The sequence below is a fragment of the Enhydra lutris genome, unplaced genomic scaffold, assembly GCF_002288905.1.
Source record: "Enhydra lutris kenyoni isolate GAN:26980312 unplaced genomic scaffold, ASM228890v2 scaffoldscaffold5, whole genome shotgun sequence".
NCBI lineage: Eukaryota > Metazoa > Chordata > Mammalia > Carnivora > Mustelidae > Enhydra > Enhydra lutris.
The window spans coordinates 17130348-17149923 of NW_019154089.1; the positions used below are offsets into that span (position 1 = coordinate 17130348).

The 19576-nt window shown below is 49.5% G+C and overlaps 1 protein-coding gene across 1 annotated transcript in view; it reads left to right on the plus strand.

The window, feature by feature from the left end:
- LOC111141266 (SH3 and PX domains 2B) overlaps nucleotides 1-19576 on the plus strand; it is a 100485-nt gene that overhangs the window by 60045 nt on the left and 20864 nt on the right. Inside the window, exons 6-8 of the mRNA XM_022493715.1 lie at nucleotides 2761-2786; nucleotides 10834-10968; nucleotides 15957-16061. Of these exons, the coding sequence (XP_022349423.1) occupies nucleotides 2761-2786; nucleotides 10834-10968; nucleotides 15957-16061 (266 nt within the window). The remainder of the gene's footprint in view (nucleotides 1-2760; nucleotides 2787-10833; nucleotides 10969-15956; nucleotides 16062-19576) is intronic.

The window sequence follows — 19576 nt, forward strand, 5'->3', positions numbered from 1 at the left end:
GGCCACAGCGGGCAGTGAGTCTCACTCAGGTGGGCCTTGGTTATGGGTTGAGGGAGGAGTGAAATAGCAGCGAAATGGCTGGTCCCTGGGTCAGGCTCCTGAAGCTCATACCCGAGTTAGGGTCTAAAATGGAAACTGGGGCTTGTTCCCAGCAGTCTTTAGGGAGACAGAAGATGGATTCCACATGGTGCTGTTAAAGGAAGAGTTTTTGCTGCCCTGCATAGGAAAACTTGGGACCGCCCCAAGCATGTCATACAGATACATACATAATGTGCCTGTGTGAGCCCACACGTGCTGCCGCAGCTTGAACCCAGGAGCCCCCTGTTTCCCCTGACTCGCGGCTCCGGCCAGGACAGCAAGACAAGCAGCAGGAATATAAGGCAGGCAGGAGCCCAGGATTTCAAGGATCCCAGACGGTGGCTTGGGTCACAGGCCTTGATGGCAACTCAGGCAGATGGAGCTTTACGCAGAGGCAGCCTTCAGGAACCTCTGTGGGTGTGTCTTGGAGCCGGCCGCTAAGAAGGAGACTTCACCGACCGTCCAGGCCAGGGTGTGATCAGGAGCGTGGGCCCCAGCTGGGCTTCCTGGGTTCTGATGTTGGGTGGGGTGCTTCACCTCTATGGGCCTCCGTGCCTCCATCTGTGACATGGAGTGACCCTCAAGGGTTATAGTGAGGGTTCTTCGGGTGGGTGCAGATACAGCACTCCGACCAGCACCCTGCACCCAGCAAGTGCAGGTAAACGTGAGCTAGATTCTTCCACTGTTGCCCTCCCCCTCCCCCCACAGGGGCAATGAAGTTTAGCCCCACAGAGGTCATGCTCGTGGCCCAGGGACAGCACGACGGAGCAGCGCAGCCCAGCTCCGGGGCCAGGCCCTGCTGCTCCTCCCAGATGCACAGGAGCGCAGCCCCTTTCTCAGGGATTGGCTTAGCCTCCTCACCCTCTCCTTCGAGGCCCGCAATGACAGAGACAGGGTCATTACCCGGTGGCAAAAAAGCCAGACTTGAAAATCAGACCGAATTTGACGCTTCTCCAAAGAAGATACACAAATGGCCAATAAGTAGAGAAGAGGAGAAGCAGCCCAGCATCCTTAGTCACCAGGAAATGCGAATCCAAACCACAGCCGCTAGAATGGCTGGAACCAAAAAGCAGATATAGCAGAGAGGGCTGTGGAAGACGTGAAGGAACTGGCATCCGCGTGCGCTGCGGGCGGGCCCGTACGACGGTGCAGCTGCCGTGGGGGGCGCCCTGGTGGTTCCTCAAACGGTGAGACCTAGAGTTACCATGTGACCTGACGTTCCATTCCAGCATAGAACCAAGAGAAATGAAAATATATGTCCACACAGAAGGCTGTGTACAAATGTTCCCAGAAGCATGATTCGTAAGAGCCAAAACATGGAAACAACCCAGGGCCTGTCAGCTGAGGAACACATCAGCAACGTGTGGTTTACCCACACAACAGGATTTTATTCGCCATGAGAAGGAATAAAATACTCATCCACGGTACAAGGTGTCGGGCCCTTGAAAACAGGCCACCTGAAAAAAGCCAGTCACAAAAAGCCTCGTACTGTATGATCCCATTCATATAAAATGTCCAGCGTAGACAAGTCACTAGAGATAGCAAGCGCCAATTCGCATTTGCCAGCAGTTGGGAGGAGTGGGAACAGCGAGTGACTGTTCATAGGTCCAGGGTTTCTCTTTGGAATGATGAATATTTTCTGGAATTAGATGATGGTGATGATTACACAACCTTGTGAATATCCTAAAAACCAGTGAACTCTACACTTCAGAAGAAAGAATTTTATGGTGTGTGAATTATAGCTCAATTTTTAAAAAATTAGGTGGATCTGGGTTCAGCTTGTTACTTGCTAGCTGTGTGGCCTTAGGCAAGTTACCTAACCTCTCTGGGCCTCATTTTCCTCATCTAGAAAATGGGCATTAAAAGACTACTTATTTCCAAGGGTTATTATGACTATTAAATGAGTGAACTAAAAGTACCTAGCAAGATACTGGCATGGGGTAATAACATTTAGTAATTATTAGCTAATGTTACTGCTGCCATGACATCTGTCTCTACCCAACCATCCTGTTGCCTCCCTTTTCCCTTTATGATATAGGAAACCTTTTTACTAATGGGATAATTTACCTGAAAGTATTCTGTAATCCTTGATCTGTAATATTGTATCGGTAATGCAGTTGCATATATAAATTCCAATGTGGTTGACAAATACAAGGGAGTCATTACTCATTTTTCTGTATGAATTCTAGCCCACAGCAGTGTTCTCTATGTCACCGCAAGAGAGATGTGTTTTTTTCATTGATTTCCAGACTTCTACCCAGTTTTCCTGCGTTCTGCTTACCACATACCCCCAAAAGCTTTCTGCTCCATGAGTACAGCGCAGGGCAGCCCTAAGAAGCGGGGCAGGGCCTCTGCTGGGCCTGATGAGGTGGCATCTGGCTCAGTGCCACATGGGGGCCTAACGTTGTTTTCATACTGCATCCCCAACATCAGCCCCTCCCTAGGGCCCCCTACTCTGCAAATAAGAGTAGAGAGGCTGGTCTCCTGGGCACCAGAACACTTACAGGACAAAGGGAGCAAATGAAGAGGAATTCTTCCTTTTTCAAAGTCTGGGTCCCCTGAGGCTGCCTCTGATTGTATTCACTGGCGATGTTCTGGGATGGAGAATCTCCTGTTCCTAATGGAGTAATTCAGGTCGGTACTAACTCATCATTCTCTCCCACCCCCTTCTTTTCTGTGCAGGGAGCATGTTGGGAAAAAGAAATCTGGTAAGAATATTTTCCATTTTCATTCATTCAATGTTCAACATACCCCTGCTGAGCACCTGTGATCGCAGGGCCCTGGGCACTGCCCAAGGGATACAGCATGTGACTGGTGGGTGGATGGATGGATGGATGGATGGATGGGTTGATGCCTGATGGATTGGTTGATACTCCACCCTGCTTACCCACCCCCACCCCAGCAAAAAAAAAAGAAAGAAAAGAATTGGAGGTTGCTACATCCTATACCAAAAAGTTACAGACTGGATAAGACCTGCTGTCTTTCCCTGTGACTGCCTCAGAGGAGTAGGGGAGCCTGACACCCCCAACCGCCTATAGGGGGTTAAGTACAGAAATGGGGTGCCTCACACCTGAGAGCATTCTTCCCAGGTGTGGAAGGGGTCAAAAAGAAGGGATGCTGGGTCTTGCAGAGTAAGCGGGAGCTTTCCCCAGAGAGAAGGACGGTTGGGGGTCGAGGAGAGCCACACAGGCGGGCGGCCTAGCCTCTGTTTTTCTGTTACTTGGACACTGTTCTGGGCAGAAACAGCCGCTCTTCCCAGCACCTCCAGCATTCACTCCCTTCTCCCGAGCTTCAGTTCCCTCCCTTCCCAGCCTCCCTTCTCCTCCCTGGAAGCCACAGTTCTTCCCTCTAGAGAAAGAGAAGGTGGGGATTCGGGTGTGCACAAAGGGGTGACTCAGTCCTTGCAGGCCTGGGGTTGATAACTTTAGATTCACAACAGTCTGACCGTTTCTTCTAGCGACCCAGGATTATCTGCCCTACCCCACCCCTGCCCCGATATCTGCAGAGTCCCCTGCCCATGACCCCCACACCTGGAGCCAGCATGGTCTTCAGAGCTTCCAGAAGTCTAAGTTCTTTTATGCATCTAGGACTCCAGGAAGATTGAGGGCGTTGATAACGATGTAGGGAGAGAGGGGCCAAGCAGAAATTCTGGACGTGGAAAAGAATGCCTCCTCTCATGGCCCCTCAGTTCCCTTATCTGTAACATGGGGATAACAATAGTAACCTGTCCTGGTGGGTCATTGTAAGATTTATAGTAATATGTATAAAGCATTTGGAACAATGCTTGGCATATTTTAAGTACTCCGTGTATACTGCTGTCTCTATACTACCACCATTAATTCAAAGCAACATGGGTGTCCCTGTCCAAATTCAACCGCTCTGGCCTCTTTAACTGCCCCCTGGGTACAAGGGCTGTGGTCAGCTTTATAGGGCCCAGGCTGTTCTTTCAAGGAAGAGTGGAGAGAAACTGGGTCTCTTTCCCTCAAGGCCTGGCGTCTGGAACGAATGCCCGCCTTTCCCCAACCAGTCTGTTTATAGCTCCACTTCTGGGTTTAATAGGTACTGACCAGAGCCACGGCATCCTGTTAGAGCTGCAGATGGTCCTTGAGCTCTGAGCGTAATGATATGTTTCTTAGAAAAGAACAGAGAGGGGAAGAGTAACAGCCACTCTTGGGCTGGTCACAGAGTTTCTGGCTTTGAGTGTGCAGAGACATTCCTGAAGGGAACGGCTAAAGGAGGAGAGGAGAGAGACAGCTCTGGTTTGCAGAAACCAAAATGTCTGGTCAGAACAGGCTTGATGAGGGGACTGGTCTGGAAAAGAGAAGAGGCTCTAATTTGTGGTGACGGCTGTTACATCATTCACCTGCAATGATGGGGGATGGATTTATTTATAGTTCAGCTGAATGGAAAATAGCATCTTTCTTCATTTAGGCTAACGACCCATGCTGGGATTAGCCTTAGTTTCTTATCTGACCTTTGAACGCTTCCTTTATGTTAGAACTAGCCTTCTTGATTGACTGTGAAAGGGATTTCAGATTGACAGCCCAAACTCTGAGATTTCTGTGCCAGAACTCTGAATTGGAGAAAGCTCATCTCTTTCCAGAATTTGCTAGTCATGGCCGGCTGGCTGGCCTCTGCAGACTTTGGCTAATGTGGAATCAACTTCTGTTCATCCGGCAGGAAAAAATCCTCCCACCAAATTTAAGAGGTCATCTGATTATTTAAAGAGCATCTTTCTTCTTGATTTTCCTACCCTTATTGCAATATTCTCTGATTTACTGGCTTTTTCAGCAAGACTGGCAGTATAGTGAATTTCGGGAAAGAAAATCCCACTTTACCATTACTCACTGTATTAGTCTGGCTTGGGCTGCCATAAGGAAAATACTATTGACTGAGTGGCTTAAACAACAGAAACTTATTTCCTCACAAATACGGAGCCTGGATGTCTGAGATCAAGGGCCAGCACCATCAGGTTCTGCCAAGAGCCCTCGACTGCTGCCTTCTCACTGTGTCCTCCCATGGCAGAAAGAGAGAGAGCAAGAACAAGCTCTCTGGTGTCTTTTCTAGTAAGGGCACTGTCCCCATCATGGGGGCCCCACCCTCCTGACCTCATCTGAACCTAATTACCTCCCAGAGGCCTGCCTCCAAATGCCATCCTATGAGAGTTAAGCCTTCAACATATGAATTTTGGAGGGACAAAATGCAGTGCATGGCAGTTACCATTAAAATTCAAGACATGTCACCATGAATCAAAACATTCCAGTTAGGAAGTTCTATGGTGTCTCAGGCAGTGTACCTCATGGGAATATTTTACAGCGCTTCCTCGGTATTGAAATCACCCTTCCACTGTCAGACCTCTCTGTTGACCTGTTTCTTCTCTCCTTCCTGCTGGACCACAAGAATGACATTCCTTACAGAGGAACACTTAGATTTCAAGCTTGCAGCTCCTAGTACTTAGCTACCTGTGTCATCTTCTAAGCGTTGCTATTACTCTGCATTGTAGAGCTTGGGCGCAATATCACAGTCCACCAGTAGGTGTCTCCACCTAGCACCTAACTGGCCTGAAGCTAGTTTGAGAATCCTGGTCAATCAAAGGAATGACGTTTTCATAAACTGAGGGCTCTGGGAAAAATGAAGGCAGAAGAACTGGTGCTGGAAAAGCAGCCCCAAGCACTCTCTTCCAACCACTTAACGACAGGAACTCCAGTGTAAAAGCTGCTGTCCTAGAAAAACAAGGAGGAGAGGTTAGACGCAGGCGTGGACCCTAGCAAGTCTTGGAGAAAGTGCCAGCCGGAGCCCTGTGCCCAGTAGCAGATCTGCTCCTGCTGGCCCAGAGTGCTAAACCTTGCTCCCTGACTCCGCGTTTGCCTGGATTGGTGTCTCGTTTGCAGTGAGTCCTGTGATTTTCTGGTTCTTTCACTGCTCTTCATTCTCCCACGTCCCCTTGGCGGCCTGGTTGGGAAAGTTGGCACAGAAATGAATAGATCAGTCCATTGATCAAAATCCTGAAAATTGGTTGTGGTCCAAATGTACTGCCATCAGTGTTGTTCAGACTGCATGGCAACAGTGAGCTTTCTGGACCGAGTCACCAGACTTAACTGGATCCTGACTCCATCAAAGCTCTGTCCCTGCTTAGAGGAAAGAAGGAGTCGTCTTCAGTTGCCAGTGAGATGGCCAGGCTTGCCATAAATGTCAGCATCGTGTGCTCTTAGAAGGAGGCCTGAAGCCATGCAAAGCAGAAGAGTTTCTAGAAGTTTCCCTTTGTCCTTTGTCCGTTCACTCCACAAATACCCCATTGAGTGTATACTAAGTGCTGAGTGAATGAGTCAGACACAGTTATTGATTAACTGTTTATTAAATACCTACTGTATGCCCGACAGTGCTCTCTCTAAGCCCCTGGGGAACACAAAGCTGAACAAGATGTGGCAAGTATCCTTACAGTCTGGTAGGAGAAATAGATGGGTAAACAAAATAAAATGTTGTAAGTGCTCTAAAGGAAGGCATTTTAGTTTATTTGTGGGGTAGGAAGTCCTTTAAAGGTGAGTTTTAGAATATTCTTTTTTTTTTCCTTCAGATATTTATTGAGTCTAGTAGGTACCATGATGTTCTAGACCAGAGGTTGGCAAACATTTTCTCTTATGGGCCAGATAGTAAATATTTCAGGGTTTGTGGGCCCTGTCAATAATTTTTCCTTTGCCTCTCTCCTTTACAACCCTTTTAAAAATAAAGAAGGTTTCCTGGAGTGCCTGGATGGCTCAGTCAGTTAGGCATCCAACTCTTGATCTCAGGGTCATGAGTTCAAGTCCCGCATTGGGCTCCACACTGGGCATAGAGCCTACTTTAAAAAAAAAAAAATCTTTTCCTAATTCCCCTTGCACTGAACCAGACCATGGGCCTGTGAGCCTTTAGACAGGGAATCCAACAGTAAACAGGAGACTGAGTCCCTGCATTCATGGGGCTTATGTTCTAGAGTAGAAAAACAGACAAAAAGGAAACAAGTAAATACACAGAATCTATGATTTTTTTTAAACACTGTGTTGAAATAAAACTAGGTGAGGCACTCAGCCCCACCATATGAGTTGTACAGAATATTGCTCCTGAATTCGGGACTGTCCTTCCTTGCCTTTATATACATTAAACGTATGTGAATCTTTAAAAAAAAAAAAAAAAAACAACTAGGTGAGGCAGTGCAAGGTGATCAGAGAAGATCTTGATGAGATGCCATTTGAGCAGGAACCTAACCCATGCATTTACCTGTGTCACACGGGGGAGCGTGGAAAAGAAATAATCAGAGGGATTGGGCAGGACCCCCTAGGCCCCTGGGTTTTTCCTGAGTGAGGTGGAGTCCATTACAGGGTTGTGAGCTTTGAGGAATGTGATCTAACACATCTTTTCAAAGGATCGCTGTGGCTGCTGTGTCAGGAACAGATTATAGCGGTCAAGGCTGGGGCAGGAAACCAGTTAGGAGGCTAAGAATAGGTGGTTCCCATTTGAATGCAGGGGAGAGAAGAAGGCATCCCGAGCGGGGAAAACAGCCCATGCAAAGGCACCTTCATGAGGTTTTATAGGTACAACAGGGATGGGGTAGCCAAAAGACAAGGCCATTAAGGCCAGCAGAGTTGATTGTAGAGAACCTGAGGGCAATTGGGAGCCATAGCAGATGCTGAGCAGTGAGCAGCATGATCATAGAAGCATTTTTGGAGCGAGCACTCTACACTATGGAGTCAGAAACAGAGGGGCAGGATAGAGACCAGTTATACGCATCGTTCCCCCACCATCACCATCCCGAAGAATCCTCTCTCAGACCCTGGTGCAGAGGATGGAGCTCCTTGAGGATGTGAGTCAAGTCAGGGGACCGAGTGCTAAAAAGAAAGTACACTCCCATCAAAGTACACTTTCTCCCATGAGAAAGAATCCATACCTGCCTCCAGGTGGCAGCAGAGAACCCCCAGGCAGGAGCACAACACTCCCGGACCTCCTGCGGCGAAGACTTGGACACATCTCTGAGAATTCACCTGGGCAGTGGGCACAGGTTCCAGTCTGACTGTGTAGTGGCTGCTTTTCTCCCATCTCTCCAGTTCTTCCTGTCAGGTTGAGAGACAGGGAAGCACAGTTGCCTGGATACAGCACACCTGAGCCCCAGGTCGGAAGGGTAGCTGCATTCCTGGGGTTGTGATCCCTAAGGCAGGCTGTAGACTGCTATAGACTCTGGTCTCTACCCGTTGCATCCTCTGGGGAAATTGTCCCCAGCTTGCAGTGGCTGGGAGCCTCCAGCAAGCCAGTGTCTGTCTCCACTCCTTCACCTGATAGGACCTCTGTGGGCAGAGTGCCTGGTGGTCCAGGATACTGTCGAGACTTCTGCTGTTGGGAGCTTCCAATCTCCTGGTGGCAGTGGGAGAGGCAGTAACAAGCCTGCTCAAAGGCTACTACTGACAGGCTCCGGTGGCGGGCTGGCTGGGGTGCACTGTCGTGCTGGAGGCCAGGAGGGTGTCAGCCTAGCAGCCTGACCTTGGGAGAGGTGCTGGAGGAGAGAAGATAGCCCAGAACGACACAAGGAAATCAGACCCAGCCTGATTGGTCCTGGGGGGACGCTCCTGGGGACGCACAGGGAAGGAAGGAAAGCGGACCTCAGATGACCCTTCCTTCCCTAGCACCTTTCCTTTCCTCATCTGCCTGCGTCATGCCCCCACCACACTGGAGAGCCTCTGAGCCGGGTGAATCTGGGTCCCGTCCAGCTTTCTCAGCACCCAGCTGTGGGACCCGAGGCAAGTCACTTAAGGTCTCGGAGCCTCTCTTTTCTTGTCTATAAAAGGGAGGTGGCCGTACCCACCTTCCAGGGTGGTTGTGTTGACACAGTTTTTGTACGACATGTAGTTATGTATGGTGGCTTTCATGCGAAGCTCCTTTGCTCCCCACCTGCTCCCGAACCTTCAGTGTACATCTCCATCTCTCTCCTCTGCTCTCTTTCTCTGTTCCCATGCTTTCTGCACCCAGGGTGGCCCTGGGACCCTCCCCGATTCCTGTTTCCCGCCATTACCCTCAGCTGGGAAGAGCCAAGAAGCAGTGACACTTCACCCTGCTACAATGCCCTATTCTGGTTTTCCACATCAGAGATTCAGAGCACATGGTTCTAACAAAGGGCTTTTGTGCTGCTTCTGGATGCCAGAGGCTGGGGCACACTGGTGTGCTGGTAAATAACTTCACAACCAGCTTTCTGATCGAGAGTGCTGCTTTGTAGCATTTGCCAATATTGATGGTGTAAATACTCCCACTGTGGCCAGTTTCAAGCCACCAACAAGGCGTCACCCGACAGAGCCAGGAAGGGACCCACAAAATCAGCTCAGGGTGAGGTGACCCTGGCACCCCACTCCATTACTGAGTTGTTTGGACACAGAAGTGTGGGATTTCCTGGATATTGCAGTTGTTTATGGAAACAATAGGAGGCAATACTGTGAATCAGGACTTGCACAAAACCAGGGCCTTGTGGCCACAAATGTCTGCCTTCCCACCCCCTTCAGTCTGCTGCTCTCAAAGGCCTGTTTCCTTCTCTTTGGAATTTCTGAACTCGGATGTCCCTTTACATCACCCATGTCATAGGATATCTTCCTTTATTAATCAGGTATGTCTTGGTGTTTCACCGGGACCACACAACTCCAGGAGGCACCATCCACATCACATCCCGTGTAAACTGCCTTTCCTGGAGCACCTGTCCATGCCCGTCTCTTCCCGCTGCCACTGCCATGGTCCAAAGCCACCGTCATCTCCTACCTGACAACCCCATGACCTGCATCTAGTCTCCTGCTTTCTTACTTGCCAGCCTCTAATCCGCATTCCATGTGGCGGCCAGAATTATCTTTCTGAGGATGTAAATCTGTACTTGTCATTCCCTTCTTAACACCCTCTAGTGGCTTTCTACTCGAGGCTTAAAAAAAAAAAATCCAGGCTTCTTTCCTGTCTTTTCTGACCCATGCCTGCCTGTGTGTCCTCATACGGGACTGCTGTCCTCGCTCGCACCAGCCCCTTGGCCTCCTCCCAGACCCCTTCCTATCCGAGAGGCGGTCTGCATCATTGTTTCCGCATTCTCTCATGTCTCCTGTTCATATCCCCTCCTTAGGGAGGTCTTGCTGACTACCCCATTGAATGTGGCATCCCCTTTCCTGATCGTTCTTGGTCCAACATCCTGGTTGTCTCCAGCAATGCACCTATCAAAAACTAATACTTACATTATCTTGTATACATATTATTATTCATGTTTCTCTCTCCCCAAGGAGGTGAAGTTACTTGAGCCTGGGAGTCATCTGTTCCGTTCACTTTAGTGCCCCCAGCATCTAATAGAGTGTCTGGAGCATTACTGGTGACATCCTGAATTCATAGATGAGTGATTTGGGATGGGTGGATGTTTGGTTGGTGGATGAGTAATGGCAGAGGAATGAATGGATGGATGGAAGATTGGTAAGAGGGAAAGCATTTTCCTACTAGGCTGTTGGCTGCTTCGGGGCAGGGACCATGATCTTGACCGACTCGGAATCCCCAGTGGCTCACACAGTGTCTGCATTGAATAGGCACGTGGTCAGTTTTGGCAGCTGTATGGGCAAATTAAGGAAGAGTGAATAGATGAGGGGACCCTTGAGATAAGTCCTGTAATAACTCTGTCTTTGAAATGTTCTCCTGACCCACCCTACTCCCCCCGGCTCCTGCTCCTTCACACGTGGGTGGTGGCTAGAGGTGACATCTGATGAGGTTTTGTATCCACAGGGGGTGACCTGACCTCGGTGGACCCCATGGTCCTGGAACAGTATGTGGTAGTAGCTGACTACCAGAAGCAGGAGAGCTCAGAGATCAGCCTCAGCGTGGGGCAGGTGGTGGACATCATCGAGAAGAACGAGTCAGGTAGGGGAACCAAGCTGCCTCCCTCCCTGCCCTACCTGGTCACCGAGCCCCTAGGATAAGAGAGAAACACAGAAAGTGGAAGCACAGGAAGTGCCATGGCTGGTCCGAGCTGGGCAGTTTCCACAGATCCAGCTGACACCCTGTCAGAAAGCTATCCCCGTTGGATCACAGTGCTTGGACATCACTTGGTCACAATACGCCAGCACCCTGCGGGTTCATTGTTACTGCTTTATTCTGAGGGTCTCGTTGCATGAATGTGTCTTCTGGTTTCCAAACACTTGGAGACATGGGGTCCAGCATTCCCCTGGATGGAGCCCTGAAGGCTCTATCAGTTGTGGGCTCTGATGGGACAGACACATCGCCTATCTCCTCGGCCCGCCTGTCCTCACAGGGACCCCTGGTCGTGTACACCAGCCAGGTCTGGGATGGAAGGTGTATGATCGGACACTTAGCCTGCGTTTCCATCTGAACTCTGCATTTCACAGCAGTCCAGCTTGCTGCTTCTCTCTGGCCATCAATTCTCTTGTATGCAAAATAGAAGAAGCTTCAGGGCACCTGGGTGGCGCTGTCAGTTGAGTGTCTGACTCTTGGTTTTGGCTCAGATAACGATCTCTGGTGGTTGTGGGATCAAGCCCTGCGTCAGGCTCCACGCTCAGCCTGGAGTCTGCTTGGGACTGTTTCCCCCTCTCCCTTTGCCCCTCCACCTTCCTCCCTCAAAAATAAATAAATAAATCTTCTAAAGAAATAGAAAAAACTTCTACCTCAAAGAGCTGTTACAAGGATTAAATGAGATGCTAGAGTGTGCCTACACCTAGGCCCAGCACACAGTAGGTACTCAAGAATGTGGGTTTCCTTTCCTCTTGCCTTCCTTAGCCACAAAGCAGCCATTGGCAAGGAGCAAGGAGTAGGGGATGAGCAGGAAAAGGTAGCAAAACCCACTGGCTTTGTTGTGCCTCCAGGAAAAGGTAGCAAAACCCACTGGCTTTGTTGTCCCTAAAATGCGACATTGCCTAATAATATCATTAGCAGGCCAGTCTCTGTGACATCCCAGTGGCTAGTAGTTTGCATCAGCATCTGGATCATGTTACTGTTCGTCATGAGATCAGCGTTAGCCAGCCAAATTCTTTAATATAGCAACTGCCATCCCCACTGCACCCCTGAAGAAACAAGAAGACTCCAGGTCCCATGCTCGCTCACCCAAGATCTCACGACAAGTTACTGAGCTGGAATTCTTTTTTTTTTTTTTTTTTTTTTTTTAAGATTTTATTTATTTATTTATTTGACAGATCACAAGCAGGCAGAGATCAGGCAGAGAGAGAGGAGGAAGCAGGCTCCCTGCCGAGCAGAGAGCCTGATGTGGGGCTCGATCCCAGGACCCTGGGATCATGATCCAAGCGGAAGGGAGAGGCTTTAACCCACTGAGCCACCCAGGCGCCCCACTGAGCTGGAATTCTAAACCAGTTCCCACTGGCTCCAAGGCCATGTGACTCTCTAATTCTTGGGAATAAGTATATGCAGCTGATCTAAATCTTGGGAATGAGTATATGCAGATTATGGGTGTGGCTAGGGTGCCCTGCAGGGACTAGTAAGGAAGTCACCCCCACCGCCCTGAGCAGCCTGTGAGCCTAAAGTCCAGAAGAATACATTGCCAGGAGAAGAGTAGGAGCCAGGATGGGCTGTTGAGAATAAGGCTGGTATGTGCAGAGGCAGTGGGGGAAAGGGGGCGGGCAGGAGGTCACATCTTACAGTGGCCAACAAACTGGCAACAATTTTTTTTAATTATATTTTACAGATCCAAGTAATATGTAGGGACATTCTTCTTTTTTTTCTTCTTAAAACATTAATGGTAGGGGCGCCTGGGCAGCTCGGTCAGTTAAACATCTGCCTTTGGCTCAGGTCATGATCCCAGGGTCCTGGGATTGAGCCCCACATCGGGCTCTCTGCTCAGCAGAGAGTCTGCTTCTTCCTCTCCCTCTGCCTCTCTCCAGCTTGTACTCTCTCAAATAAATAAATAAAATCTTTTTTTTTAATTAAATTTAAAAAAAATTAATGATAAAGTTAAAATCTATTTTTTTCCACTAGCTTCAACCTTAGTCCCCTTTCCAAGCCCCAGATAGACCTTCTTTCAGTTTACTGTGGATCCTTCTTGGTAATGTATGCACATATATGTATGTGTGTATGTGTCTTCATGCATATGCATGTCTACATGTGTCCGTGTTTGTATGTGGCCTATCTACATGTGTGCACGTGTGTGCCCATACAGAGATATATAACCATATGCACACGATAGTTTGCGTGTAGTGATAGGATTCTGTAGTTTTTTTAACCCCAGTGCTATCACTCTGTACATTTTGATCATTTCAGTCTGCAACGTGCTTTTTAGTCAACATTTAGCTCTTCTTCCTTCAATATCTGCATACTCTTTGATCTGAAAAAATCGTATTTTTCTGTAGCGTGAACAGTGTATCTGAGCACACTGGCGAGTCCTCTTTAGGTTAGGTATGACACACAGTACTGAACCATAGGCACACATATTTTGAATTTGAAGACACTGCCTAATGACCTGCCTCCAAACTGGCCATGGCAGTTGACCCTCCCCATGGCAACGTGAGGCGTTAGTGTGTGGATGGTTGAGGGCTAATAAGCCCTGGAGGCTAAGACAGCCTCGGACTGAATCCCAGCTCTGCCGCTTTCTTTGTGACCTTGATCAAGTCCCTGCCTCTTTTAGAGCCTCGGCTTCCTTGTCGGTAAAATGGGGCGGTCACATGCAGCTCCCAGGGCTCATGGGAGGATCCAGCCGGTTAGTAGTCTAGGTGACGCTCTGACCCGGTGTGGTACACACTGCTGTCGTTGTTGTATTGCGACAGTTTGCTTAACCCCCACACAAATACCTACAAAGAGGAGTTCTTAGGTAGACAGACGACATACCTTCCAGTTTCTGGATATGCACTGATTTGTGCGCCCTGTTCACTCACTCACACACACGTACACGGTGCCCAGCCACCAAACCTTGTATCTTATTTTTTTATTTTATTTAAAGATTTATTTATTTATTTATTTATTTATTTATTTATTTGAAAGAGAGAGAATGGGGGGCAGGGTCAGAAGCAGAGAGAGAGAATCCCAAGCAGACTCCCTGCTGAGCATGGGCAGGGATCGATCCCACAACCCTGAGATCACAACCAGCACTGAAACCGACAGTCAGATGCTTAACCTGCTGAGCCACCCCAGGCACCCTCCCAAAACTTGTATTTCAAAGGAGCATCTAGTTGAGTAATGCAGCTGACTTCTGCCTCAGGGAGGTCAAAAGCAAAGGCCTCCCTGTAAGACCAAGAAGGCTGTTCAGTAGTCTGCCCCTTCCTTCTCTTCTTTTTTGGGGTGTCTAGGTCTTGGAGGTGTGTGATCTTGGGGAACAGATCCTATTTTTCTCTATTTTTTTTTTTAAGATTTATTTGTTTGAGAGAGAGCATGCATGCATAAGAGCTGGGTGAGAGGCAGAAGGGGGAGAGAGAGGATCTCAAGCAGACTCCCCACTGAACGTGGAGACCACTGTGGGGTGCAGTCCCAGGACCCTGAGAACATGATCCAAGCCAGAACCAAGAGTCGGGTGCCTAAGGAACCAACTGAGCCACCCAGGTGCCCCCAGATCCTGTTTTTCCACTGATATCGTGCAGACCTGTTGGGCCATGTGGTAATTTACCATTGCCATTGTGACCAATCACCACAAACTTAGTGGCTTCAAACAGCATAAATTAATTATCCTATAGTTCTGTAGGTCAGGAGTCCAAAATGGCCCTCACTGGGCTAACATCAAGGCTTTGGCAAGGCTGAGTTGCCATCTGCGGTTTCTGGATAGGATCTGCTTCTTGGCCTTTTCCATTTTCGAGAGGCCACCACATCCCTTGGCTCATGGTCCCTGCCTCTGTCTTCAGAGCCAGCCGCACTGCACCTCTCTTGTCTTTCCTCCGCAGCCTCATCTCCCCAGACTCTTCTTCTGCCCTCCCTGTAATTAATTCCAGGGGGCCCACCCACGTCATCTCAGATAGCCCCCCTATTTTAGCTTGGCTGCTTTACGACCTTAATCCCACCCCTGCAACCTTAATTCCTCTGTCCCACAGAATTTACCATAGTCACAGTTTCCGAGGATTAGGACATGGACATTTTTGGCAAGTCATGATTCTGCCTACCATGGGGTACAAGCTCTTTCTCAAAAGAAGGAGGGCCTGGGGGGGGGGCCTGGGGGCACCTGGATGGCTCAGTGGGTTAAAGCCTCTGCCTTCAGCTCAGGTCATGATCCCAGGGTCCTGGGATGAAGCCCCGCATCGGGCTCTCTGCTTGGCGGGGAGTCTGCTTCCCCCCACCCTCTCTCTGCCTGCCTCTCTGCCTACTTGTGATCTCTGTCTGTCAAATAAATAAAATCTTAAAGAAAAAAAAAAAAGAAGGAGGGCCTGAGGGTCTGGGTGAGAGGCTTCTCAGACAGTTACATTCCAGCCAGCTCGACCCTGCCACGAGCAAATGCAAGATCTGTGTCTCGGCTAAGTCATGAGAACGGCAGCTTCAGACATCAGACAGCCCTGAGAGCACCTTGCAGCTCCTGCCTAAGCCATGTGAACTTGGACAAGCCTACTTGCTTCTTGGAGCCTCGGTTTCCTCATCTATGCTATGGGGAAGAGAATGTGAAGATGAGATAAAATAGTGCAAGTGAAGGAGTTAGTGCATACCTTAGTGCAGATAGCCACGTTCTTTACTCTGGTCACTCGGGATGACCTTTCTGTCCCCTGTCCCAGACTCAGGAGTGGATTTCCTTTTAGGCTGCCCTGAGCAGTTAGCAGGCAGCTAAAACGGGGAGTTGTGTTCCACAGTAAAATGGTGTCTCTTTCGCCCTACCCCGAGCACTGACTCATGCAGGGGCTGGACATTACTATATTCTGACCCCCAGGCTTCACACCCAGCGCAGCTAACCTCAGTCTGCACTCTCATTTCCCCAGGTTGGTGGTTTGTCAGCACTGCCGAAGAGCAAGGCTGGGTCCCCGCAACCTGCCTGGAGGGGCAGGACGGTGTGCAGGATGAGTTTTCCCTACAGCCCGAAGAAGGTAGGAAGGGGCTGGAACCTTGCGCTTTCCAGAGAGACCTGTGCTGGTCATCACGCACCTGGGGACCTCCTTACCCAACCCCTCCCTGCCCTTCAGCCTCTGTTCCCAAGTTTCAGTGGCTCACTGGCCTAAAACTAGGCCATGGGCTTGGGGCTGACAGCAAGCCTGCGCTTTCTTAGGGTTTTTGGGAGCCAACCCAGGTGAGCCTGGCCGGAGCTGGGACCCTAACATCTCCATGGGACCCCAGGAGGGCCCTAGCTTGATCACTGTCAGCACCTCACCATTCCTCCCTTGAGCTATTCTGATGGCCAAGATGCTGGGGCTCCTTCCAGCTCATTTGTGAGACATCTGAAGCTTTCTAGAAACATCTGTGCTTTCTCAGTGACCGGACTGGGCATCAGGATTAGGGCCGACCTTTTCCACTTACTTCCCTTACCAGAACTTACCTCCAGGTGTCCCAAAGGGTGGTTCCTGCAATGCCAGAAATACCATCACCCGACCGACTCTGATTTCCCCAGGAGGAACTTTCCTGAAACCAGAGGACAAGTTCATCTTAGCTAATAAGCAGAAGGCTTTGAGAGCTAGACAGACCTGAATGTGGATCAGCTGCACCATTGCAGGGAGAGTGGGCCAGCAGCTTCACCTCTCCCTGCTTTAGCCCCCTCCTCTGAAAATGGAGATGATATCTATATCATGGGATTTTTTTTTTTTTTCTTAATTAAATGAGGTTCCACATGCAAAATGTTCAGCAATAAGTAACCAGGATCAGTTAATAGATAGCTATGCCTTACCCAGGGCTGACCATTTGGGGCTTTTAGCTGACTGTTTTGGGGAAAGCACAAAACTACTGTCTGTATTTATCAGAAAAGAGGGTGAGAAGAAGGGGAATATTTCTGTGCCCAAAAGTTAACAAACAAATGTGTAAATGGTTTTTCATTTAGTTTTATTATGGCCAGCACCCCTCAGAATAAAATGTCTGTGGGTTTGCTCTGTTTTGGGGGGCCCTCCAAGGCACTAGGGGCTGGACCAACTAAAAGAATCAACTCAGATTCAGGAGTTGTGATATACTACGTGGAAACTAGTTCCCTTAGACAGTTAATGATGATTATTATAGGCATCCCTCTGTAAGGGATTGATTATCAACCCCATTTTACAGATGAGGAGATAGGCTCAGAAAGGTAGAGACACCTGCCTGGGGTCACACAGCTAGAAGGTGGGAGAAATACCATATTTTCCTGAGTCTGTACGTTTTTCTTCCCCCTGACACAAGGGCTTCTCTTAGTACCTCTTTATAAATCACGCTAGGAATAGGATTAATTCCACTGGTGGCCTCTACACCCAAGTCCAAGGTTAATACTCAAGAACTTGGTCCTTTTAAGACACCTGGGGCTTGGCATAGGCTCAGAAATAATTACTCCTAAATGGAAACATGCACTCGGTGTACCCTTTGCCTCCAGACACTGGAAGTGTTTTGTCCTCACCTCTGCCTTCTGCCCTTTACCTCCACATGCTGCCTGTCCAGTCTCATGGAGGTACTGGTCTTTGCCCCGGCCCGTGGGCCGCCGCCGGACTCTGGGGGACTTGTATGCTACCAGCTGGCGTCAAGGTGCCTACCTTGGGGCTTTCTTGCCTGGTCGGTTTGGAGCCGGTTCCTTGCATCTGCATGTGCCTTCCTGCTTGGGGACTGCCCGTGCCTGTTGCATGTGAGAAACAGTGACCTTGTCTGTACTGTGTGTGTGTTGGCATGTTGGCCTGGGCAGTATTTCTCAGCCTGGGGCTCTAAAGTCTCCCAGGTGAAAAAATCATGCCTGGGGCCTATCTAATGCTGAGCCGGTGACCTGTTTCTTTCATCAGACACGTTACAAGGGAAAGAAAGCCATGTTAGACTATCTTAAGCAAAAAGGGAAGTACACCATCTTGTCACTGAAAAGTCTGGGGAAGGACTAGCTTCAGGCATGGCTGGATCCAGAGGCTTGAAAACATTGTCGGGACCTGGGACTCACTCTCCCCACCTCTGCTCTGCTCTCTGCTTTGCTGACACTGTTTTCTCATGACAGCAGTTGTGGGCCCCTTTCAGGGATTCGGGGATACCCACCCAAGGAAGTGCTTCTCCCTCAACACAAGTCCTAGGACTGGGGCTGACTGACCCGCTTGGGTCACATGCTTTCCTGGAACCCACCACCACAGTGGCCAGGAGAAGAGCAGATGGATGAGAAGCAGGCAGCGTCAGCAGGCACCTACCAGCAGTCTGCGTGGTCCCCCACCTTAAGCTTTGTTAGGGATCGCTGAGTGTTTCATGGACCCCGGGGAGAGCCTCCTGGTGCCAGAGACTTTCCCTGTGTAATTCAGATGAAGGATGGGGCCCCACGGGCGTCCAGGGCCCACAGGACTGCCTGCATTTAGTCTCGGATCCAGGCAGCACCCCTTCCTACCCAACCAAATAGAACTTCCGTGCATCTTCGGGCTTGAATGACCCCCACCCCAGTACCCCTCACAGTGCCCACCCCCCACCCTGCAGCCACCATGAGTGAGGGAAACAGCTGACTGCCGTACACAGGATCTGTGTAACTTGAGTCAGCTCGGCCCCCACAGAGCGGGTCAGTGGGCTAGATCAATCAATAAATAAACTCCCTGTGTGTCTACCGCCTCCCTCGACACCAGTTGGACAGGCCACAGACAGCCCATGGTGTTTTCCCAAAGCGGGAGAGTCGGCCCCAACACACTGGCCGTCAGCGCCAGCCCACAGCTGGCTCGGTCACTCCCTAGGGGCCGGAATGTAACCAAAACAGGAAAGCCCTTCTCTCTCCTCTCACCAGGGTCCCCTGGGACACTCATTCATTCTCCACTGCTGACAGCATGGAGCACGGGAGCTCTTCTCTTGTTCTCTGGAGGGCCCTACCACAGTGTGACAATGAGCAGTCTCCCAGCAGAGCCTGAGCAGTGGTCCTGTGGCTTTGAGGGGAAAAGAGTCAGGAACCGCAGAGAGGGAGGTAGAAGGGACCCCAGTTACATTAATGAAAATCGAAGCAGGCAGTGATTCTACCATATGTGTGTGTATGTACATATATATATAAAATCATGATGTCGTACACTTAGAACTAAGACAGTGTTAAATGTCAATTATATCTCAACAAAAAAAAAAGCCAAAACATTAAAAATAAAATTGAAGCTTGGGGCATCTGGGTGGCTCAGTGGGTTAAAGCCTCCGCCTTCGGCTCAGGTCATGATCCCAGGGTCCTGGGATCGAGCCCCGCATCGGGCTCTCTGCTCAGCGGGGAGCCTGCTTCCTCCTCTCTCTCTGCCTGCCTTTCTGCCTACTAGTGATCTCTGTCTGTCAAATAAATAAAATCTTTTAAAAAAAAAAATTGAAGCTTCAGGCGTGGTTGGATCCAGGAGCTTGAAAACAATTAATGAAAAATGAAGATCAGTTACCAGCTAGGTAACGAAAATTGCTTTAAAAATTAAAAAATAAAAGGGCACCTGGGTGGCTCAGTGGGTTAAAGCCTCTGCCTTCG